The 27,819-nt window shown below is 33.8% G+C and overlaps 1 protein-coding gene across 3 annotated transcripts in view; it reads left to right on the top strand.

The window, feature by feature from the left end:
- The first annotated feature begins 240 nt into the window (after positions 1 to 240).
- PRPSAP2 (phosphoribosyl pyrophosphate synthetase associated protein 2) overlaps positions 241 to 27,819 on the top strand; it is a 45,288-nt gene continuing 17,709 nt past the window's right edge. The window contains exons 1-3 of one of the 3 annotated variants that reach the window (XM_075830616.1): positions 241 to 392; positions 24,921 to 25,052; positions 25,572 to 25,624. In XM_075830616.1, the coding sequence (XP_075686731.1) occupies positions 24,970 to 25,052; positions 25,572 to 25,624 (136 nt within the window). In that variant the 5' untranslated portion in view covers positions 241 to 392; positions 24,921 to 24,969. Of the gene's footprint in view, positions 393 to 415; positions 489 to 24,920; positions 25,053 to 25,571; positions 25,625 to 27,819 lie in introns of those variants that run through there. The other 2 variants (XM_075830618.1, XM_075830617.1) reach the window with 2 other exon arrangements.

The raw sequence follows: 27,819 nt of genomic DNA, 5'->3' as shown, positions 1-27,819 counted from the left end.
GGAGAAGCCTCGCGCAGGACACATTGCAGGTGTGAGGGGCGCTGCTGCATAGAACACATGCGGGCAGACATTACACATTGCTCGGGCTTTGTCCTCTTTGTTTCCATTAGTTGCTGTTCATACATCTGAACTTGTGCTGCTGACCGATCAATTTGCTCGGCGCTCCTCATCGTCTCGCTTCCCTGCCATTGACAGGCCTTTGCCTGGTGACGTCATGGACGCTGGGCGGATGAGGGGGGGTACCAGTCTGTGGTCGGATCGATCTTATCTGCGCTCCCCAGGCAATCACGGCGCCGCCATTTTCAGTGTCTGAAAGCAAGTGAGAGGAAAGGAGGCAGTGACCGGGAACCGTGAGCAGCGGTGCTGAGGTCACCGGAGGGCGGGGGTGACAGGTAACTGCTGGAAACGCACGGGACCGACATCACTTTATGTCACATATGTCAGTGGAGTGGTGGACGTGTGTGAGATACATGTGTCATGACCATTAGGTGTGTGGTACTATGTATTCCTGTCAGTTATGAGACTCAACATCCCTGTGTGACTTGTCATGTTCCTTACATATTACATGTATGTTATTTCAGTCATGTGATTGACATGTTACACGTCTCGTCAGTTATGTGATTTACCGTTATATCAGTCATGTGCTATATATATATATATTATACATCTATGTTATATCAGTCAGGTGCTATATATATATATATATATTATACATCTATGTTATATCAGTCATGTGCTATATATATATTATACATCTATGTTATATCAGTCAGGTGCTATATATATATATTATACATCTATGTTATATCAGTCAGGTGCTATATATATATATATATATATATATATTATACATCTATGTTATATCAGTCATGTGCTATATATATATATTATACATCTATGTTATATCAGTCAGGTGCTATATATATATTATACATCTATGTTATATCAGTCATGTGCTATATATATATATATATTATACATCTATGTTATATCAGTCATGTGCTATATATATATTATACATCTATGTTATATCAGTCATGTGCTATATATATATTATACATCTATGTTATATCAGTCATGTGCTATATATATATATTATACATCTATGTTATATCAGTCAGGTGCTATATATATATTATACATCTATGTTATATCAGTCATGTGCTATATATATATATTATACATCTATGTTATATCAGTCATGTGCTATATATATATATATATTATACATCTATGTTATATCAGTCATGTGCTATATATATATATTATACATCTATGTTATATCAGTCATGTGCTATATATATATATATATTATACATCTATGTTATATCAGTCAGGTGCTATATATATATATTATACATCTATGTTATATCAGTCATGTGCTATATATATATATTATACATCTATGTTATATCAGTCAGGTGCTATATATATATATATTATACATCTATGTTATATCAGTCATGTGCTATATATATATATTATACATCTATGTTATATCAGTCATGTGCTATATATATATATTATACATCTATGTTATATCAGTCATGTGCTATATATATATTATACATCTGTTATATCAGTCAGGTGCTATATATATATATATTATACATCTATGTTATATCAGTCATGTGCTATATATATATATTATACATCTATGTTATATCAGTCATGTGCTATATATATATTATACATCTATGTTATATCAGTCATGTGCTATATATATATTATACATCTATGTTATATCAGTCATGTGCTATATATATATATATATATATATATATATTATACATCTATGTTATATCAGTCATGTGCTATATATATATATATATATATATATATATTATACATCTATGTTATATCAGTCATGTGCTATATATATATATTATACATCTATGTTATATCAGTCATGTGCTATATATATATTATACATCTATGTTATATCAGTCAGGTGCTATATATATATTATACATCTATGTTATATCAGTCAGGTGCTATATATATATTATACATCTATGTTATATCAGTCATGTGCTATATATATATTATACATCTATGTTATATCAGTCATGTGCTATATATATATTATACATCTATGTTATATCAGTCAGGTGCTATATATATATTATACATCTATGTTATATCAGTCAGGTGCTATATATATATTATACATCTATGTTATATCAGTCATGTGCTATATATATATTATACATCTATGTTATATCAGTCATGTGCTATATATATATATTATACATCTATGTTATATCAGTCAGGTGCTATATATATATATTATACATCTATGTTATATCAGTCATGTGCTATATATATATTATACATCTATGTTATATCAGTCATGTGCTATATATATATTATACATCTATGTTATATCAGTCATGTGCTATATATATATTATACATCTATGTTATATCAGTCATGTGCTATATATATATTATACATCTATGTTATATCAGTCAGGTGCTATATATATATTATACATCTATGTTATATCAGTCAGGTGCTATATATATATTATACATCTATGTTATATCAGTCATGTGCTATATATATATTATACATCTATGTTATATCAGTCATGTGCTATATATATATATTATACATCTATGTTATATCAGTCAGGTGCTATATATATATATTATACATCTATGTTATATCAGTCATGTGCTATATATATATTATACATCTATGTTATATCAGTCATGTGCTATATATATATTATACATCTATGTTATATCAGTCAGGTGCTATATATATATATTATACATCTATGTTATATCAGTCAGGTGCTATATATATATATATATATATATATATATATATATATTATACATCTATGTTATATCAGTCATGTGCTATATATATATATTATACATCTATGTTATATCAGTCAGGTGCTATATATATATTATACATCTATGTTATATCAGTCATGTGCTATATATATATATATATATTATACATCTATGTTATATCAGTCATGTGCTATATATATATTATACATCTATGTTATATCAGTCATGTGCTATATATATATTATACATCTATGTTATATCAGTCAGGTGCTATATATATATATATTATACATCTATGTTATATCAGTCAGGTGCTATATATATATATATATATATATATATATATATATTATACATCTATGTTATATCAGTCATGTGCTATATATATATATTATACATCTATGTTATATCAGTCAGGTGCTATATATATATTATACATCTATGTTATATCAGTCATGTGCTATATATATATATATATATTATACATCTATGTTATATCAGTCATGTGCTATATATATATTATACATCTATGTTATATCAGTCATGTGCTATATATATATATATATTATACATCTGTGTTATATCAGTCAGGTGCTATATATATATATTATACATCTATGTTATATCAGTCATGTGCTATATATATATTATACATCTATGTTATATCAGTCATGTGCTATATATATATATATATTATACATCTGTGTTATATCAGTCAGGTGCTATATATATATATTATACATCTATGTTATATCAGTCATGTGCTATATATATATTATACATCTATGTTATATCAGTCATGTGCTATATATATATATATATATTATACATCTATGTTATATCAGTCATGTGCTATATATATATTATACATCTATGTTATATCAGTCATGTGCTATATATATATTATACATCTATGTTATATCAGTCATGTGCTATATATATATATATTATACATCTATGTTATATCAGTCATGTGCTATATATATATATTATACATCTATGTTATATCAGTCATGTGCTATATATATATATTATACATCTATGTTATATCAGTCATGTGCTATATATATATATATATTATACATCTATGTTATATCAGTCATGTGCTATATATATATATTATACATCTATGTTATATCAGTCAGGTGCTATATATATATATTATACATCTATGTTATATCAGTCAGGTGCTATATATATATATTATACATCTATGTTATATCAGTCATGTGCTATATATATATTATACATCTATGTTATATCAGTCAGGTGCTATATATATATTATACATCTGTTATATCAGTCAGGTGCTATATATATATATTATACATCTATGTTATATCAGTCATGTGCTATATATATATATATATATATATTATACATCTATGTTATATCAGTCATGTGCTATATATATATATATATATTATACATCTATGTTATATCAGTCATGTGCTATATATATATATATTATACATCTATGTTATATCAGTCATGTGCTATATATATATATATATATATTATACATCTATGTTATATCAGTCAGGTGCTATATATATATATATATATATTATACATCTATGTTATATCAGTCAGGTGCTATATATATATATATTATACATCTATGTTATATCAGTCATGTGCTATATATATATATATTATACATCTATGTTATATCAGTCATGTGCTATATATATATTATACATCTATGTTATATCAGTCATGTGCTATATATATATTATACATCTATGTTATATCAGTCATGTGCTATATATATATTATACATCTATGTTATATCAGTCAGGTGCTATATATATATATTATACATCTATGTTATATCAGTCATGTGCTATATATATATTATACATCTATGTTATATCAGTCATGTGCTATATATATATATATTATACATCTATGTTATATCAGTCATGTGCTATATATATATATTATACATCTATGTTATATCAGTCATGTGCTATATATATATATTATACATCTATGTTATATCAGTCATGTGCTCTATATATATTATACATCTATGTTATATCAGTCATGTGCTATATATATATTATACATCTATGTTATATCAGTCATGTGCTATATATATATTATACATCTATGTTATATCAGTCATGTGCTATATATATATTATACATCTATGTTATATCAGTCAGGTGCTATATATATATTATACATCTATGTTATATCAGTCATGTGCTATATATATATTATACATCTATGTTATATCAGTCAGGTGCTATATATATATTATACATCTATGTTATATCAGTCAGGTGCTATATATATATTATACATCTATGTTATATCAGTCATGTGCTATATATATATATATTATACATCTATGTTATATCAGTCATGTGCTATATATATATATTATACATCTATGTTATATCAGTCATGTGCTATATATATATATTATACATCTATGTTATATCAGTCATGTGCTATATATATATTATACATCTATGTTATATCAGTCATGTGCTATATATATATTATACATCTATGTTATATCAGTCATGTGCTATATATATATATATTATACATCTATGTTATATCAGTCATGTGCTATATATATATTATACATCTATGTTATATCAGTCATGTGCTATATATATATTATACATCTATGTTATATCAGTCAGGTGCTATATATATATATATTATACATCTATGTTATATCAGTCATGTGCTATATATATATTATACATCTATGTTATATCAGTCAGGTGCTATATATATTATACATCTATGTTATATCAGTCATGTGCTATATATATTATACATCTATGTTATATCAGTCATGTGCTATATATATATATATATATTATACATCTATGTTATATCAGTCATGTGCTATATATATATTATACATCTATGTTATATCAGTCAGGTGCTATATATATATATATATATATATATATATTATACATCTATGTTATATCAGTCATGTGCTATATATATATATATTATACATCTATGTTATATCAGTCATGTGCTATATATATATTATACATCTATGTTATATCAGTCAGGTGCTATATATATATATATATATTATACATCTATGTTATATCAGTCATGTGCTATATATATATTATACATCTATGTTATATCAGTCAGGTGCTATATATATATATATATATATATATATATATATATATATATATTATACATCTATGTTATATCAGTCATGTGCTATATATATATATTATACATCTATGTTATATCAGTCAGGTGCTATATATATATATATTATACATCTATGTTATATCAGTCATGTGCTATATATATATATTATACATCTATGTTATATCAGTCAGGTGCTATATATATATATTATACATCTATGTTATATCTATCAGGTGCTATATATATATATATTATACATCTATGTTATATCAGTCAGGTGCTATATATATATATTATACATCTATGTTATATCAGTCATGTGCTATATATATATTATACATCTATGTTATATCAGTCAGGTGCTATATATATATATTATACATCTATGTTATATCAGTCAGGTGCTATATATATATATATATATATATATATATATATTATACATCTATGTTATATCAGTCATGTGCTATATATATATATTATACATCTATGTTATATCAGTCAGGTGCTATATATATATATATTATACATCTATGTTATATCAGTCAGGTGCTATATATATATATTATACATCTATGTTATATCAGTCATGTGCTATATATATATATATATTATACATCTATGTTATATCAGTCAGGTGCTATATATATATATTATACATCTATGTTATATCAGTCAGGTGCTATATATATATATATATATATATATATATATTATACATCTATGTTATATCAGTCAGGTGCTATATATATATATTATACATCTATGTTATATCAGTCATGTGCTATATATATATATTATACATCTATGTTATATCAGTCATGTGCTATATATATATTATACATCTATGTTATATCAGTCATGTGCTATATATATATATTATACATCTATGTTATATCAGTCATGTGCTATATATATATATTATACATCTATGTTATATCAGTCATGTGCTATATATATATATTATACATCTATGTTATATCAGTCAGGTGCTATATATATATTATACATCTATGTTATATCAGTCATGTGCTATATATATATATTATACATCTATGTTATATCAGTCATGTGCTATATATATATATATATTATACATCTATGTTATATCAGTCATGTGCTATATATATATATTATACATCTATGTTATATCAGTCATGTGCTATATATATATATATTATACATCTATGTTATATCAGTCATGTGCTATATATATATTATACATCTGTTATATCAGTCAGGTGCTATATATATATATATTATACATCTATGTTATATCAGTCAGGTGCTATATATATATATATATATATTATACATCTATGTTATATCAGTCATGTGCTATATATATATATTATACATCTATGTTATATCAGTCATGTGCTATATATATATATATTATACATCTATGTTATATCAGTCATGTGCTATATATATATATTATACATCTATGTTATATCAGTCATGTGCTATATATATATTATACATCTATGTTATATCAGTCAGGTGCTATATATATATTATACATCTATGTTATATCAGTCAGGTGCTATATATATATTATACATCTATGTTATATCAGTCATGTGCTATATATATATATTATACATCTATGTTATATCAGTCAGGTGCTATATATATATTATACATCTATGTTATATCAGTCAGGTGCTATATATATATTATACATCTATGTTATATCAGTCAGGTGCTATATATATATTATACATCTATGTTATATCAGTCATGTGCTATATATATATTATACATCTATGTTATATCAGTCATGTGCTATATATATATATTATACATCTGTGTTATATCAGTCATGTGCTATATATATATTATACATCTATGTTATATCAGTCATGTGCTATATATATATATTATACATCTATGTTATATCAGTCAGGTGCTATATATATATTATACATCTATGTTATATCAGTCAGGTGCTATATATATATATTATACATCTATGTTATATCAGTCATGTGCTATATATATATATATTATACATCTATGTTATATCAGTCATGTGCTATATATATATATTATACATCTATGTTATATCAGTCATGTGCTATATATATATATATATATATATTATACATCTATGTTATATCAGTCATGTGCTATATATATATATTATACATCTATGTTATATCAGTCATGTGCTATATATATATTATACATCTATGTTATATCAGTCATGTGCTATATATATATTATACATCTATGTTATATCAGTCATGTGCTATATATATATATTATACATCTATGTTATATCAGTCATGTGCTATATATATATTATACATCTGTGTTATATCAGTCATGTGCTATATATATATTATACATCTATGTTATATCAGTCATGTGCTATATATATATTATACATCTATGTTATATCAGTCATGTGCTATATATATATTATACATCTATGTTATATCAGTCATGTGCTATATATATATTATACATCTATGTTATATCAGTCATGTGCTATATATATATTATACATCTATGTTATATCAGTCATGTGCTATATATATATATTATACATCTATGTTATATCAGTCAGGTGCTATATATATATATATTATACATCTATGTTATATCAGTCAGGTGCTATATATATATATATTATACATCTATGTTATATCAGTCAGGTGCTATATATATATTATACATCTATGTTATATCAGTCATGTGCTATATATATATTATACATCTATGTTATATCAGTCATGTGCTATATATATATATTATACATCTATGTTATATCAGTCATGTGCTATATATATATTATACATCTATGTTATATCAGTCATGTGCTATATATATATTATACATCTATGTTATATCAGTCATGTGCTATATATATATATTATACATCTATGTTATATCAGTCATGTGCTATATATATATATATACATCTATGTTATATCAGTCATGTGCTATATATATATTATACATCTATGTTATATCAGTCATGTGCTATATATATATTATACATCTATGTTATATCAGTCATGTGCTATATATATATTATACATCTATGTTATATCAGTCATGTGCTATATATATATTATACATCTATGTTATATCAGTCATGTGCTATATATATATTATACATCTATGTTATATCAGTCATGTGCTATATATATTATTATACATCTATGTTATATCAGTCATGTGCTATATATATATATTATACATCTATGTTATATCAGTCATGTGCTATATATATATTATACATCTATGTTATATCAGTCATGTGCTATATATATATTATACATCTATGTTATATCAGTCATGTGCTATATATATATATATTATACATCTATGTTATATCAGTCATGTGCTATATATATATATTATACATCTATGTTATATCAGTCATGTGCTATATATATATTATACATCTATGTTATATCAGTCAGGTGCTATATATATATATATATACTTCTATGTTATATCAGTCAGGTGCTATATATATATATATATTATACATCTATGTTATATCAGTCAGGTGCTATATATATATATATTATACATCTATGTTATATCAGTCATGTGCTATATATATATTATACATCTATGTTATATCAGTCATGTGCTATATATATATTATACATCTATGTTATATCAGTCATGTGCTATATATATATTATACATCTATGTTATATCAGTCATGTGCTATATATATATTATACATCTATGTTATATCAGTCATGTGCTATATATATATATTATACATCTATGTTATATCAGTCATGTGCTATATATATATTATACATCTATGTTATATCAGTCATGTGCTATATATATATATTATACATCTGTGTTATATCAGTCATGTGCTATATATATATATTATACATCTATGTTATATCAGTCATGTGCTATATATATATATTATACATCTATGTTATATCAGTCATGTGCTATATATATATATATTATACATCTATGTTATATCAGTCATGTGCTATATATATATATATTATACATCTATGTTATATCAGTCATGTGCTATATATATATTATACATCTATGTTATATCAGTCATGTGCTATATATATATATATTATACATCTATGTTATATCAGTCATGTGCTATATATATATATTATACATCTATGTTATATCAGTCATGTGCTATATATATATATATATACATCTATGTTATATCAGTCAGGTGCTATATATATATATTATACATCTATGTTATATCAGTCATGTGCTATATATATATATATTATACATCTATGTTATATCAGTCATGTGCTATATATATATATTATACATCTATGTTATATCAGTCAGGTGCTATATATATATATTATACATCTATGTTATATCAGTCATGTGCTATATATATATATATATTATACATCTATGTTATATCAGTCATGTGCTATATATATATATTATACATCTATGTTATATCAGTCATGTGCTATATATATATATTATACATCTATGTTATATCAGTCAGGTGCTATATATATATATTATACATCTATGTTATATCAGTCATGTGCTATATATATATATTATACAATACATCTATGTTATATCAGTCAGGTGCTATATATATATATTATACATCTATGTTATATCAGTCATGTGCTATATATATATATATATTATACATCTATGTTATATCAGTCATGTGCTATATATATATATTATACATCTATGTTATATCAGTCATGTGCTATATATATATATTATACATCTATGTTATATCAGTCAGGTGCTATATATATATATTATACATCTATGTTATATCAGTCATGTGCTATATATATATATTATACATCTATGTTATATCAGTCATGTGCTATATATATATATATATTATACATCTATGTTATATCAGTCATGTGCTATATATATATATATATATATATATATATTATACATCTATGTTATATCAGTCAGGTGCTATATATATATTATACATCTATGTTATATCAGTCATGTGCTATATATATATATTATACATCTATGTTATATCAGTCATGTGCTATATATATATTATACATCTATGTTATATCAGTCAGGTGCTATATATATATATATATATATATATTATACATCTATGTTATATCAGTCATGTGCTATATATATATATTATACATCTATGTTATATCAGTCAGGTGCTATATATATATATTATACATCTATGTTATATCAGTCATGTGCTATATATATATTATACATCTATGTTATATCAGTCATGTGCTATATATATATTATACATCTATGTTATATCAGTCATGTGCTATATATATATTATACATCTATGTTATATCAGTCAGGTGCTATATATATATTATACATCTATGTTATATCAGTCATGTGCTATATATATATTATACATCTATGTTATATCAGTCATGTGCTATATATATATTATACATCTATGTTATATCAGTCAGGTGCTATATATATATTATACATCTATGTTATATCAGTCATGTGCTATATATATATTATACATCTATGTTATATCAGTCATGTGCTATATATATATAATACATCTATGTTATATCAGTCATGTGCTATATATATATTATACATCTATGTTATATCAGTCAGGTGCTATATATATATATTATACATCTATGTTATATCAGTCAGGTGCTATATATATATATATATATATATATATATATATATATATATATATATATATATATATATTATACATCTGTGTTATATCAGTCATGTGCTATATATATATATTATACATCTATGTTATATCAGTCATGTGCTATATATATATTATACATCTATGTTATATCAGTCAGGTGCTATATATATATATTATACATCTATGTTATATCAGTCAGGTGCTATATATATATATATATATATATATATATATATATATTATACATCTGTGTTATATCAGTCATGTGCTATATATATATATTATACATCTGTGTTATATCAGTCATGTGCTATATATATATATTATACATCTATGTTATATCAGTCAGGTGCTATATATATATATTATACATCTGTGTTATATCAGTCAGGTGCTATATATATATATATATATTATACATCTATGTTATATCAGTCAGGTGCTATATATATATATATATATATTATACATCTATGTTATATCAGTCAGGTGCTATATATATATATTATACATCTATGTTATATCAGTCATGTGCTATATATATATATATATATAATACATCTATGTGCTGGCAGTGATGTGTTGTGGAGCTGCTCGGACATGTCAGTCTAGTTTTTTGTCCTGATTATAGAATATCCTGCGCTGTGTAAATGATGACTCTTTCTGGGGGGGAGGGGGGGGAGGGTTTCTTCTTTTACTACCAAGTCTCTATCTAAAATAAAAAAATGACGTCTTTGCGAATAGGTTTTTGTGTGTATTCTGCAGATCTATGTGTCTCCATGGTTACAGACCATAAACAAACCTGTGTAGTCTGATCCTCCGGTCATTCTCCTCTACACCCAGAAAGTCCAGTACACAGGTCCTTGTGTCGCCCTCTTCTTGACGATATTTGATCTATTTCTGGGTAACAACCAATATGGCCGCCCTTAGATCTCCCACAGGGATTAATAATCAGCACAATGTTGCCTTGATACATCACTAGTCTCGTATCGCTTCAGATTTGTCTTTGAGGACGCTGGTAAGGCGGCCATGTTGGTTATTACCCAGCTTAACCATATACAGATATCACTAGGAAACTAAAATTGCGGCAAAACTGCGACTCAACCGCGCTTGTTTTTGTGTTGACCGGTCAGTTACGAGGTGAATTTACTTTGTGTACAGTTTGCATTCACTTGGCTGGAGGAGCGTCCATGCTATAATTTGTACTGTAGATCAGGTTATAGTGTGTGAGGGCGCCCGGTCTCTTATCGCCTGTGTGTGTGTGTGTGTGTGTGTGTCTGTGTGCGCGCGCTCGATTTCTGTAATAATATAATCGCCATCTCTCTGATCTACATTAGAAGGAAGTGGTTGTAATTCATGATCCTGCTGCTCCTGTTTTGGCAAATGGACAGGTTGTTATTATTACATATCTGGAATGTGTGGTTCAGATCAAAAGATTCATGGCGCGGTGACGTAAAATTTACCGCAAGTGCATGTTGAGCTTCGGACGCCGTGTGCCAGCTATATTGAGAATACATTTGCATAAAAAGTTGAGTCACTTAGTAATATATCACATTCGCTCTGCATTAACAATTCTGCAGTCTTCAGAGCTGAAATCTACCAGCATCCCTTTCTTTTTCAGTGTCTGCACAGATCTTGCATTGGGGATTTTCATTTTGGGAAGTGTTGTCTTCGCGTCGGGCACTGTATTGTAATCTGTCGGGAAAAAATGACTGCCCCCCTCATAGGAGCCAAGCTGAACTGACTACAAGCTTGCTGACTGTTTTTTTTGTTAATCCGGCTCTGGAGTATAATACAGGATGTAACTCCGGATAAGTAATGTAATGTATGTATACAGTGACTCCACCAGCAGAATAGTGAGTGCAGCTCTGGAGTATAATACAGGATGTAACTCAGGATCAGTACAGGATAAGTAATGTAATGTATGTACACAGTGACCCCACCAGCAGAATAGTGAGTGCAGCTCTGGAGTATAATACAGGATGTAACTCAGGATCAGTACAGAATAAGTAATGTAATGTATGTACACAGTGACTCCACCAGCAGAATAGTGACTGCAGCTCTGGAGTATAATACAGGATGTAACTCAGGATCAGTACAGGATAAGTAATGTAATGTATGTACACAGTGACTCCACCAGCAGAATAGTGAGTGCAGCTCTAGAGTATAATAAAGGATGTAACTCAGGATCAGTACAGGACAAGTAATGTAATGGATGTACACAGTGACTCCACAGCAGAATAGTGAGTGCAGCTCTGGAGTATAATACAGGATGTAACTCAGGATCAGTACAGGATAAGTAATGTCATGTATGTACACAGTGACTCCACCAGCAGAATAGTGAGTGCAGCTCTGGAGTATAATACAGGCTGTAACTCAGGATCAGTACAGGATAAGTAATGTATGTATGTACACAGTGACCCCACCAGCAGAATAGTGAGTGCAGCTCTGGAGTATAATACAGGATGTAACTCAGGATCAGTACAGGACAAGTAATGTAATGGATGTACACAGTGACTCCACAGCAGAATAGTGAGTGCAGCTCTGGAGTATAATACAGGATATAACTCAGGATCAGTACAGGATAAGTAATGTATGTACACAGTGACTCCACCAGCAGAATAGTGAGTGCAGCTCTGGAGTATAATACAGGATGTAACTCAGGATCAGTACAAGATATGTAATGTATGTACACAGTGACTCCACCAGCAGAATAGTGAGTGCAGCTCTGGAGTATAATACAGGATGTAACTCAGGATCAGTACAGGATAAGTAATGTAATGTATGTACACAGTGACTCCACCAGCAGAATAGTGAGTGCAGCTCTGGAGTATAATACAGGATGTAACTCAGGATCAGTACAGGATAAGTAGTGTAATGTATGTACACAGTGACTCCACCAGCAGAATAGTGAGTGCATCTCTGGAGTATAATACAGGATGTAACTCAGGATCAGTACAGGATAAGTAGTGTAATGTATGTACACAGTGACTCCACCAGCAGAATAGTGAGTGCTGCTCTGGAGTAGAATACAGGATGTAATTTAGGATTAAAAGGTACTCAATTACGCTCGTCTGTTTCCATCATTCCCATAGAGTATTAGTGCAGCAGCGTGCCACTCCATTCAAACCCTCCTCACTGCAGCTTTGAGGATGAGAATATCTATTGGACCCGGTACCCCCATTCTAGAGATCATACATGCATTACCTATGCTTTGTGTAGGTGATAAATGTTCATGGTAGGAATACCCCTTTACATCCTGGTGCTGAGTTTACATTGAATGGTTGGGTTTGGACTTCCTCTGTAATGTAACTCTCTGGTCAGAGCTAATCGGTCACTTCTGCCATGAAATCACTGGACTTCCTGACCAGGATCACATGATCGAGGTCACCATTCACTTTTATTGTCAGGGCATGCTGGGAGTTGTAGTTTCACTACTCTTGCTCTCCGTGGCTGCCTAATCTGTCTGTTTGGTGAGCGGCTGAGGATTATCCGTGCCTGTAATTTGCTCCGTTTCTATCTTTCTTGGCCACGGAGAAACTCATTTGCAAATCTCTAAAATAAAAAATGATCTAAAAATATCAGTCTCTGAGTCGTCGTCGTCTTCTGTGAAGTCTCTTCATCTTCTATACAATGGTTTCTGATTGATCTTGTTCTCATAGATGGGGCGGGGGGGGGGGGGGGGGGTGGTGCGTTCTGCTTTTTCTCACTTCCTTCTGCTGGGATCTGTTCCTGTTTTTGACAAAAGTACTCGGAGGGAACATTGACCAAAACAATTGCAACCAAACGCTTCTTCAGGGTTGCTGATCCCTTAGCTCCTTCTTACTGCCCCTGTTTGTGTATCTGTCAGTCTTCACTGCAATCCTGGTAATCTCATGAACCAGGAAGATCTGGATGAACTGTAATGTGAATTATCATCAGTAAGCAATGCTACATCTGTTGCTGCAATCTATGGCGAATCCTGCCTGTGTGTACTAAAAGCTATCTTCTGACATAGAGCTCGTGTTGGGTCTGATTTGGGTGCCCGAGACCCCCACTGTTTGTTACACCCAAGGGGCTGTCGGGTAGGGCTACATGGCATCATCAGTTGTATTAACGTAGCGGCATTACTACTATTCGTGTCTCAATTTCATTTTTTACCAGATGTTATGAGATTTTTTTTTCGGTGGTCAGGTGCAACTTTTTTTTCCCATAAGGTAACATCGGAATATTGGGGCGAGTCGCGGTTGACTCTGTAGAGCTCTAGTTTTATATCCTATTCTCTGATGTCTCTCCTGAGGACCCATTTCGGCTACAGTCGGCCTCTCTAGAGGTTGCTTTGTGGCTGCGGTGTCATCACTAGACCCCTATATATGGTTGATACATTACCAGTTACCACAGGATCCAGCTCCTTCCCTGTCCTTGACTGGATCAGCATTGCTGTACTGCGGAAATTTATTTTCCTAGACGGGTGATTTCAATATTTTCCATAGCCGCTTCTCACTGACTGTTTATATCTTGGCTTTGTGTCATATTCTGGCATCAGGATATAGATGTATTATTCAGGGTTATGTGTCTGATATGCAGCCGTTTTGAACACATCCTTATCCTGAGATGAGACTAAAAATAAGCCAGAGATGCTCCCCGCAGCGTATGTTATAGGATATTACAGTTTATATGTGGTATTAATCTATATAAAAGTCTTCATCTTGTACTAATTTCTGAGTTACTGTCTGTTATACTCCAGAGCTGCATTCATAATTCTGCTGGTTCCTATTGGAAACAGTCAACAAGATTGTCGTCAGGCACACTCTGAACAGTTTAGCTCCTATAATGCAGGGGTAGAGTGCCTGTTGCAAAGACATCACTTTCCAGAATGTAAATCACCAGAGCAAGCTCTGTGCAGAGAATGAACAAGCAGGGAATGCTGGGAGTGATCAAGAATAATGAGTTCAGCTCTGGAGTATAATACAGGATATAACTCAGGATAAGTAATGTAATGTATGTACACAGTGACTCCATCGGCAGAATAGTGAGTGCAGCTCTGGAGTATAATACAGGATGTAACTCAGGATCAGTACAGGATAAGTAATGTATGTACACAGTGACTCCACCAGCAGAATAGTGAGTGCAGCTCTGGAGTATAATACAGGATGTAACTCAGGATCAGTACAGGATAAGTAATGTATGTACACAGTGACTCCACCAGCAGAATAGTGAGTGCAGCTCTGGAGTATAATACAGGATGTAACTCCGGATCAGTACAGGATAAGTAATGTATGTACACAGTGACTCCACCAGCAGAATAGTGAGTGCAGCTCTGGAGTATAATACAGGCTGTAACTCAGGATCAGTACAGGGTAAGTAATGCAATGCATGTACACAGTGACTCCACCAGCAGAATAGTGAGTGCAGCTCTGGAGTATAATACAGGATGTAACTCAGGATCAGTACAGGGTAAGTAATGCAATGCATGTAAACAGTGACTCCACCAGCAGAATAGTGAGTGCAGCTCTGGAGTATAATACAGGCTGTAACTCAGGATCAGTACAGGATAAGTAATGTAATGTATGTACACAGTGACTCCACCAGCAGAATAGTGAGTGCAGCTCTGGAGTATAATACAGGCTGTAACTCAGGATCAGTACAGGGTAAGTAATGCAATGCATGTACACAGTGACTCCACCAGCAGAATAGTGAGTGCAGCTCTGGAGTATAATACAGGATGTAACTCAGGATCAGTACAGGGTAAGTAATGCAATGCATGTAAACAGTGACTCCACCAGCAGAATAGTGAGTGCAGCTCTGGAGTATAATACAGGCTGTAACTCAGGATCAGTACAGGATAAGTAATGTAATGTATGTACACAGTGACTCCACCAGCAGAATAGTGAGTGCAGCTCTGGAGTATAATACAGGATGTAACTCAGGATCAGTACAGGGTAAGTAATGCAATGCATGTACACCGTGACTCCACCAGCAGAATAGGGAGTGCAGCTCTGGAGTATATTGCAGGATGTAACTCAGGATCAGTACAGTATTAGTTATGTATGTACACAGTGACTCCACCAGCAGAATAGTGAGTGCAGCTCTGGAGTATAATACAGGATGTAACTCAGGATCAGTACAGGATAAGTATTGTATGTACACAGTGACTCCACCAGCAGAATAGTGAGCGCAGCTCTGGAGTATAATACAGGATGTAACGTTACAAATATGCATGATGCTTTTGCGGCTGTAATATGGACTGGAATTACACGTCCGGATAGGTCATCAATGTTTAACTATAGGCATCTCGGGGGGGCCAAGGTAGTGGGGCTGATGTGCAGTTCCAGGCACAGACACATGTAACGCACATGCCAATGTACCTTGAAATACTTTCACGATCTTCTATCTTATGTTCCTTGGCAGACTGGTAGCAGTGGGTACATAGCTCTGCGTTATAAGCACCTGCCAGTTAATATATTTCAATCTTTCTCTTCCTCGTAATCTTGAGGTGTATCATCTTTCTGGAATCTGTCACTCTGATTTACAGGGCGGCCACTTCATCTATTCCTTACAAGCCCATGTAAAAGTCTCACATCTTGTATTTAAATAGAAACCTCCTCGGAGAAGCATCTTTATAAGCTATTTCGGGACATAGATCCTGTTGATCAAACATTGATGGAGGGAGAATCCTATGGGATTGCCTAACGTTCAAATGAATTGAAACCCCAAGAGGAGGAGTTTGCCGTATGCAAGTGGGCGGTCATGTGGACATTCCTACCTCAGTGTAAGGCTATGTTCACACGCTGAAAATACGGAGCGGTTTTCAAGGGTAAAGAGCTCTTGACTTTCAGCCGTTTTTTAAGCAACTTGAGTTTTTTTGCGGCATTTTTTACAGCCGTTTTTGGAGCTGTTTTTCTATTGAGTCAATGAAAAAACTGATCGAAAAACTGCTCAAGAGGTGACATACACTTCTTTTTACAAGGCGTTTTTTATGCCGATGCGTAAAAAATAACCCATGGAAACGGAGTGCCGTTTTACGCATTGAAATTAATGGGCAGATGTTTGGAGGCGGTCAGCCCCTGCATTTTTAGCCGTTTTTTGGGGCGTTTATGGCCTGAAAAATGGCTGGAAATAGGCCGTGTGAGCATACCCTCAGGGTTCTTTTACACAGGCAGAGTTTTTGGCCAGCGACACGTCACGAGAACTGGAGTACCGTCCCCCCTGAAGTAAATGGGCGTTCCCTGCAATACACTGTTGCCCCAGGTCCATCAGAGAGAGACCCTAATAGGTCAATATGGATAAGGTGCCTGGCCATAGACTTTCATCTTTGTTTTATTTGTACTGTCCCTTTAATTCAGACTTTTTGAAAATAGTAAAAAGTTGTCTTGGAAATATTTCCTCCCCCTCCATGTTTCCAGCTCGTAAAGTTTTCCTTGGATGAAGGTGATCAGTCATACATTAACCTGGCACTTCACTTATCAGTGTGATTCTGCTACGTTTACTCAAGAGCAATTTCTCGCCTGGTCTGAGGAGGGCGGTTTTCTTAATTGTTCCAGGGGATTGGTCCTCGCTGGGAGTCTTTTTTGGGTTATTATTTAGTACAATGCATATTCTTTACACTTGTGCCGTCCTGTATCCATCACTGTCAGACGTACAATAGCATTGTTGGGATTAATTTGACCCTTGTAACTTGGCCGTTTGCATTTTACATCCACATTCGTGCCGATCGGTTGGTGTTTCTTTGCCTTTTATTACAAAAGAATTACATCAGAAAGTTCAAACCCAGATAATAATAATAATCTACATAGTGAACAAGGAATGGGGACTAATATCTGTCCTGCGTTACAAGGGTTTTTCTGTATGATTCTCTAATTTGCAGCATTTTGCTTTTCTGCCTTTTGAGTTACATTGTATCCAGAGCGGCATCCAGAATTCTACACCCAGGCTATTGGCTGTTCCTGCTGATTTCAGTTTGGCTCTGTTCACACTGGCAGGGGTTCCGGTATTTTTGATACTCAGAATAGCACAGACTGTAAAGCTATTCTTGACGTCAAAAAAATGCCACAAACCATAATGAAACCTGAAGAACCCCATTATAAGTCACTGGGTTTTCTTGGAATTGCTTGAACAGTTCTGGCATAACTGCCAAGAGCCTGAATGGTAGAGAGGGGTTGTCGGGGCTATGTAAAAATATGGTTGCATTTTCCAGAAATAGCGCCGCACCTGTCCACGGGTTGTGTCTGGTATTGCAGCTCGGCTCCACTAAAGTGAATGGGGCTGAGCTGCAATACCACATACAACCTGTGGATGGGTGTGGCGCTATTTTTGAAAGAAAGTCATGTTTTTCTAATCCCGGACAATCCCTTTTTAATTCTTCCTTGAGCTGAGGACCTAAGTAATCTGAGACAGACTTGTTGCTAAATTAAATAGACTTTTTTTTTAATCCGTGTGATTGGTGCAACTTTGTAATTACATTTTTTTTTAAAATATTTTTACTTTTTAAGATAAAATTGCTTTGTATCCTGTATCTTGCGCTGAGGCCTGAACCGGCCAGGTGATCGATAACCGCTCGATCCTGTGTGTCGGAGACGGGCAGGACCCGCTGTCACTGAAAGCGTCAGTTCCGCTGACTTAACGGAATCGGGTCTCAACGCAAGGATATAAAGCTACTGTATCTCAAAAATGTAAAATTATTTTTAATACAACTTAATTACAAAAAATAAATCGCTTTCAAAGGTGTACAAGGCCTTTCAGGTCTCCTGCAGCACAGGTTCTTGATTTTGGCTGCACTGTGTGAACCAGAACGTAGTTTTCTGCTGGAGATGTAGAAGGGCTCGGCCTCCATACAATACATTTCTAGAATTGGCTGATGTTAAAAGCTCTTTGTCTGCTCCATCTGTATAACGATGGTCAGGACAGGAAAGGGTGCTAGCACCGATTTCCGCTCTGAAAATGAACTTTAACGCCTCCATCAGCTCAGCGAGCGTCTGTCTCACAGGAGAATGTGACCGGCAAAGAATACACTTTGTTCCCTGTATTAGTAATAGGATGACTCTCGTTATCAGTCACATGCCTATAACACGGTGTAACGCGTTCAGGGAAAGGGGGGTGACAATGTGGGGTGTCTGCGGAGCGTCACTGCTGGCCGTAGCAATAGCAACGCACAATACAGCTCTGCCTTCTGCGAGGACGTCTCTGTGTTTACATTCCCTACCATTTCCTTTTATATAAACAGCTGTCGCCGCAGGGGAGATTTGGCGGCCGCAGCCTCGCCATATACCTCACGTTCTTACTATAGGCATCGGAGAGAATGGTTGCGCACATGTTGACACGTTTCTATCTGCCGCCGTGTTCTGCATTACTGTCATTCCTGTGCAAGTGTTCGGCTCGGGGTGATAATCTCTGACAATGTTACAATGTATCATGTGGACGACACTTTGTAAATAGATGCAATATCTGCTATACAGTTCGTACATCTGTAGCGTGGGGGAGTATTAGATAACGGCTGCCATTATGGCTGAAACAATGTAGTCCCATCACTATCCCACTCACATATAGTGTAAATGGGGACCAGAAGAGGAACCCCATTAGGACATTATTTTGCTTAGATAGGAGCAGTTTTTTTCCCACATGATCTTAGCAAATTATTTCCACCGGTAAATGCTGACCTCCGTCTCACCTGATAGGTCGCAAGATTATTCATTCTGAAATTATGTTCCCCTTTGTCATCGTTTTGCAGTTTACATATAAATTAAATACATTACATTACTGATCTTCTTCTGATCCTGAGTTGTTACTTTCATTTTATTTCAGAGCTGCATTCACAACTCTGTGGCTTCAGAGCTGAACTCTCCTAAAATTCCTTGCTTGTTTAGTGTCTGCACAGATCTTGTTCTGTGAATTTGCATTCTGGGAACTGTCATCTTTTCACCAGGCTCTTTACTGTCATCTGATGTACAAAAAACAAACTGCTTTCCTGCATTATAGGAGCTCAGCTAAGCGGTTAGGAGTGTGTCTGATGACAGGCTTGCCTTTCATTTCTAACCAGCAGAATAGTGAGTGCAGCACTGGAGTATAATACAGGATGTAACTTAGGATCAGTACAGGATAAGTAATGTATGTATACAGTGACTCCCCAGCAGAATAGTGAGTGCAGCTCTGGAGTATAATACAGGATGTAACTCAGGATCAGTACAGGATAAGTAATGTATGTATACAGTGACTCCCCAGCAGAATAGTGAGTGCAGCTCTGGAGTATAATACAGGATGTAACTCCGGATCAGTACAGGATAAGTAATGTATGTATACAGTGACTCCCCAGCAGAATAGTGAGTGCAGCTCTGGAGTATAATACAGGATGTAACTCAGGATCAGTACCACCAGCAGAATAGTGAGTGCAGCTCTGGAGTATAATACAGGATGTAACTCAGGATCAGTACAGGATAAGTAATGTAATGTATGTACACAGTGACTCCACCAGCAGAATAGTGAGTGCAGCTCTGGAGTATAATACAGAATGTAACTCAGGATCAGTACAGGATAAGTAATGTAATGTATGTACACAGTACACTCCCCCCCCCCCCCCCCCCCCCCCCGTTCTAGAGATATGGCCACTATTGTGTTGGCTCCCTCTATGCTAAGATTCTGTAGTTAGCCAATGGGGTGGAGCTAGCTTCCCTGCCCTTCCTCTGATACTAACCAATCAGCGTAAGGCAGCTTGAGGGTAGTTAATGCCCTATTGGCAAACTACAGCAAATTGGGGGGAGCAACACTACAGTGGCCAGATCTCTGGAACCAGGGGGTCAAGGAAGAAGAAACCCAGCACTGGAATTGGGGAGACAGCGCTAACCAGGTCAGTTAACTTATGACGTAGTGACCGGTCTTCATTAACTGCATGGGAGTCTTACGAATGGTTCAGTTAGTTTCCACAAACTTTCTCAGTTGTGACGATCTTGTCCCAGTTTTTGCTGAACTCTACACATAGTTCATTTGACACTAACAGGTTTGCAGGTGTAAATGAAAGTGACATACACGTGGCTGCAGCCGGTTTTTCATCACGTTGGCACAACAGCTTAGCCGGCGGATATTGTTTACTGATGCTGTTTAAATAGAGGATATCTGTTTGTTTTCACGATGAGTGTTTAACTCTTTACATAACGTTCATCGAGATTCATCCAGCTCTAACATAAGAAGCTCTGCTAGATTTTAATTGTTGTTTTTATTTCTTTCATGCCCTAAGGTAGAGCACTGATTTCATGTGACGAATATAATATAACTACTATACAAGAATATAACTACTATAATACTGCCCCTATATACAAGAATATAACTACTATAATACTGCCTGTATATACAAGAATATAACTACTATAATACTGCTCCTATATACAAGAATATAACTACTATGATACTGCCCCCTATATACAAGAATACAACTACTATAATACTGCCCCCTATATACAAGAATATAACTACTATAATACTGCTCCTATATACAAGAATATAACTACTATAATACTGCTCCTATATACAAGAATATAACTACTATAATACTGCTCCTATATACAAGAATATAACTACTATAATACTGCTCCTATATACAAGAATATAACTGCTATAATACTGCCCCTATATACAAGAATATAACTACTATAATACTGCTCCTATATACAAGAATATAACTACTATAATACTGCTCCTATATACAAGAATATAACTGCTATAATACTGCCCCTATATACAAGAATATAACTACTATAATACTGCTCCTATATACAAGAATATAACTACTATAATACTGCCCGCTATATACAAGAATATAACTACTATAATACTGCTCCTATATACAAGAATATAACTGCTATAATACTGCCCCTGTATACAAGAATATAACTACTATAATACTGCCTCCTATATACAAGAATATAACTATAATACTGCCCCCTATATACAAGAATATAGCTACTATAATACTGCTCCTATATACAAGAATATAGCTACTATAATACTGCTCCTATATACAAGAATATAACTACTATAATACTGCCCCTATATACAAGAATATAACTACTATAATACTGACCCTATATACAAGAATATAACTACTATAATACTGACCCTATATACAAGAATATAACTACTATAATACTGCCCCCTATATACAAGAATATAACTACTATAATACTTCTCCTATATACAAGAATATAACTACTATAATGCTGCCTCCTATATACAAGAATATAACTACTATAATACTGACCCTATATACAAGAATATAACTACTATAATACTGCCCCCTATATACAAGAATATAACTACTATAATACTGCCTCCTATATACAAGAATATAACTACTATAATACTGCCTCCTATATACCGGAATATAACTACTATAATACTGCCCCTATATACAAGAATATAACTACTATAATACTGACCCTATATACAAGAATATAACTACTATAATACTGCCCCCTATATACAAGAATATAACTACTATAATACTTCTCCTATATACAAGAATATAACTACTATAATGCTGCCTCCTATATACAAGAATATAACTACTATAATACTGCTCCTATATACAAGAATATAACTACTATAATACTGCCCCCTATATACAAGAATATAACTACTATAATACTGCTCCTATATACAAGAATATAACTACTATAATACTGACCCCTATATACAAGAATATAACTACTATAATACTGCCCCTATATACAATAATATAACTACTATAATACTGCTCCTATATACAAGAATATAACTACTATAATACTGCCCCTATATACAAGAATATAACTACTATAATACTGCCCCTATATACAAGAATATAACTACTATAATACTGCTCCTATATACAAGAATATAACTACTATAATACTGCCCCTATATACAAGAATATAACTACTATGATACTGCCCCCTATATACAAGAATATAACTACTATAATACTGCCCCCTATATACAAGAATATAACTACTATAATACTGCCCCTATATACAAGAATAGAGCAAAAATCTCCTGAGCTGTGTGTTGATATCTTTATATTACGTAGCCCTGTCTAGCTGTAGCCCTGTCTAGCTGTAGCCCTGTCTAGCTGTAGCCCTGTCTAGCTGTAGCCCTGTCTAGCTGTAGCCCTGTCTAGCTGTAGCCCTGTCTAGCTGTAGCCCTGTCTAGCTGTAGCCCTGTCTAGCTGTAGCCCTGTCTAGCTGTAGCCCCGTCGTCTATATGTGACTGCATTGTGAAACGTTATTTATTAACATGAGATTTGCAGCAGAATTTCTCCTTTCTCATTACAATCTGTCTTGTGTTCTCTCCTTCAGGAGTACAGCGGGTGCTGCCGTTTGGATGTGACAGCCATACACTCCCAAGATGAACATTACCAAGGGTGGCCTGGTGCTTTTTTCTGCCAATTCCAATGCATCCTGCGTAGAGCTGGCCAAGAAGATTGGAGAGTATGTATTCTGCGGCCGCTGCCGGAGCGTGATGTCCTGTCATTCTGTCTGACCTTCAGCTTGATTACATTTTCCTCCTCCTTAATCTTTTCCCATACATTCCGTCTTGTCTTTGTTGATGAGATTGTTTGAAAACATTTGATTACAGACATTACTGTCTCCGCTTGATACACAAAACATCAGACGTCACTTCGTTGCCTCCGATGGTTTCCACAATGGGCAGTCGCACCGCGGAGCTCCAGCGACACCTGTCAGGATTTTCCATATTTACTTAATCGACTACTTTAGATCCCGGCATAACACGCAAAACAGTTTGAAGTCGCTTTTATATTAGGGAATTGCACGATGAGCGATTCTCTAATATAATGTTGCTGTAGTAATCGCTGGAGAGAGGAGCGATCTCTATTACGGCTGCGGGGACACCAGACTGCCCTCCATTGCTGCACAGTCACTGTTTTATGGGGTCAATGCTGGGCATCAGTCGCTTACTTGGGTTTTTTTGCTTCATTTTTTTTACAGACGCCTTGGGGTTGAACTTGGCAAGGTTCTGGTATTCCAGGAACCAAACAGAGGTAAGGGTTAATTCATTGACCGTTCCCTGTGTCCCCTTCTCATGTGTTTGCCTGCTCCAATACTGAGCAGGACGGATACTAAACTATATGCAGCTGGTTCTGTACCATGCATCTGGTAATCCAGAAAGTCTGATAATCCGGCACCTTGTTTCCATTGTAATCTAATGCGGGATTTTAAATGAGCAGAAGCAGCAGAGAGAACCAATTATTTATTCATGTTGCTTACATAGCAGCAATATATTCCAATACTCTAGAGCATCTGATAATCCGGCACCTGTCAGGAGACATTGATGCCAGATTAAAGGAATTCAGCTGTATTCGATTTTTGCCGTTTTATTGAAGCCGTTCCAGCAATGATTTCTATGGTTGGGCATCCCTGCCTATCTGCGAGGGTCTCGTAGCTGGTTACACACGGCTCCCAGCATTCATTTTCTTGGGCTCCTGGAAACCCTCTGACCTTCTGACACGGCGGACAATGCTCTTAAATACTAGCAAAATACATAAATGTATGGAATTGTTATTAGACTGATCTTGTAATCGTGAAGGGGTAAAGGAATTTTCCATTTCCTTGTAAACCAGTCCTTCAGTTGGGTGCGCAGCCACTTCTGTCAATGATTGATCGTTAAGGGCTATGGACTCTTATCAACATTAGTTTTTTATAATTGCTCCAATGCATATTGAAGTATTTTATAAATAGCCATGACTTAAAAAAATAAATATGTAGACTAATTTTTTGTATGCAGCTCATATACTGACCTATGTGTCTCCATGGTTACAGACTACAAACTAACCTGTGTGGTCTGATCCTGCAGATCATCTGAACGCTTATTCCCCATCATTGCCTTGTGCAAACAGGGCAGCGATCAGCCGATGAACGAGCAAATGCTCGTTAATTGGTTGATCAGCTAGTTTATGATGCCAGTAAAATGGTTGCTTTTCGGCAACACCGCTACCTGTGCTGCCAACGTGATGGAAATGAATGGCGATAAATGATCGTAGTAACGATCGCTCGTCCTCATACATGACCGATCATCGCTCCTCGTGAAAGGAGCAAACGAGCGCCGATCAACAAGCTGTCTTGTTGACCCTTACTTTTTTCCATCTGTCTCCTCTTCTACTAGGTTATCACGAAGTGGAGGCAAATGGATGAGCGTAACGCATGAGCACAGGATCAGACCACACAGAGTTAGGCCTCATGCACCCGGCCGTTCCCGTAATCACAGCCCACGATTTCCGCCGTGGGCCGCTTTTTCGTGCCGTGCTCCCATACAAAGTATGGGAGCACGGCCCGTAAAAAACGAAAAGTAGAATATGCTCCATAATTCCCGACGCGGTTCTACAGCAGGGACGCCCTTCTGTAGCGATACGGAAAGGGGTCCGCAGCCAATAGAACCGGGCGGGTCCTTAATTGCGGACTGTATTGCGGTCCGCAATTACGGAGATTTTTCACGGTCGTGCGCATGGGTCCTTAGTTTGTAGTCTGTAACCATGGATACACACAGGTCTGCTTAAAAGCCGTATATACAAAACGCTAAAACACTTATCGGTCATGCTGCTAAATATTTTTGGGGGTTTTTAGTGGTAAACTCTACAATTGTAGTGTTTACTTTACCTTCATTCATACATGTGGGGGTTATGCAAAGACTTGACTTCTCTATGGGAAATCTAGATCTTGTGAAAAATATCCGTTGGTATATATATATGCGCCATTGCCCCTTTAAAAATCATAATTCTTAGGTCAGGGAAAAATTTTGGTCTATGGCCAAGTATATGAAGCAAGCTGATTAGGAATTTCCCATACTAGTGTAAGTTCACGGAAAAAGGAACCGTCATTTTAAGACTGGACGCTGAGGTAGATCTGCATAGTCCTGTATTCTCGGTTGGTGTGGGGGGGGGGGGGGGTCGTGGGAATACCCCATTAATCGTTCCTTGGAGCTGTGGGTTTTCTTGTGATATTGTGGGATGATCTGGAAAGTGACATGAAATCTATGAGAACATCAGACATAAAATGATCAATATGTAACAGCGCCGACCTCCCAGTGTCCCGGCGTCACCTAATGAGCAGCTGGCGGTTAGTTCTCTTTAATTTCTATAATGAGGCTGATGGCCGGCCTCATTAGTTAATGCACATTAATCTGCGCTTCTCCTCCAGCCCGTCGCTCCTCTTCCCCTCCGCAGGACGCCGCCGCCTTGTC

The sequence above is a fragment of the Rhinoderma darwinii genome, chromosome 6 (genome assembly GCF_050947455.1).
Source record: "Rhinoderma darwinii isolate aRhiDar2 chromosome 6, aRhiDar2.hap1, whole genome shotgun sequence".
In the NCBI taxonomy this organism is placed as follows: Eukaryota; Metazoa; Chordata; class Amphibia; order Anura; family Rhinodermatidae; genus Rhinoderma; species Rhinoderma darwinii.
The sequence above is the reverse complement of the archived record's forward strand: the minus strand, read 5'-3'. Positions and strand labels throughout refer to the sequence as shown.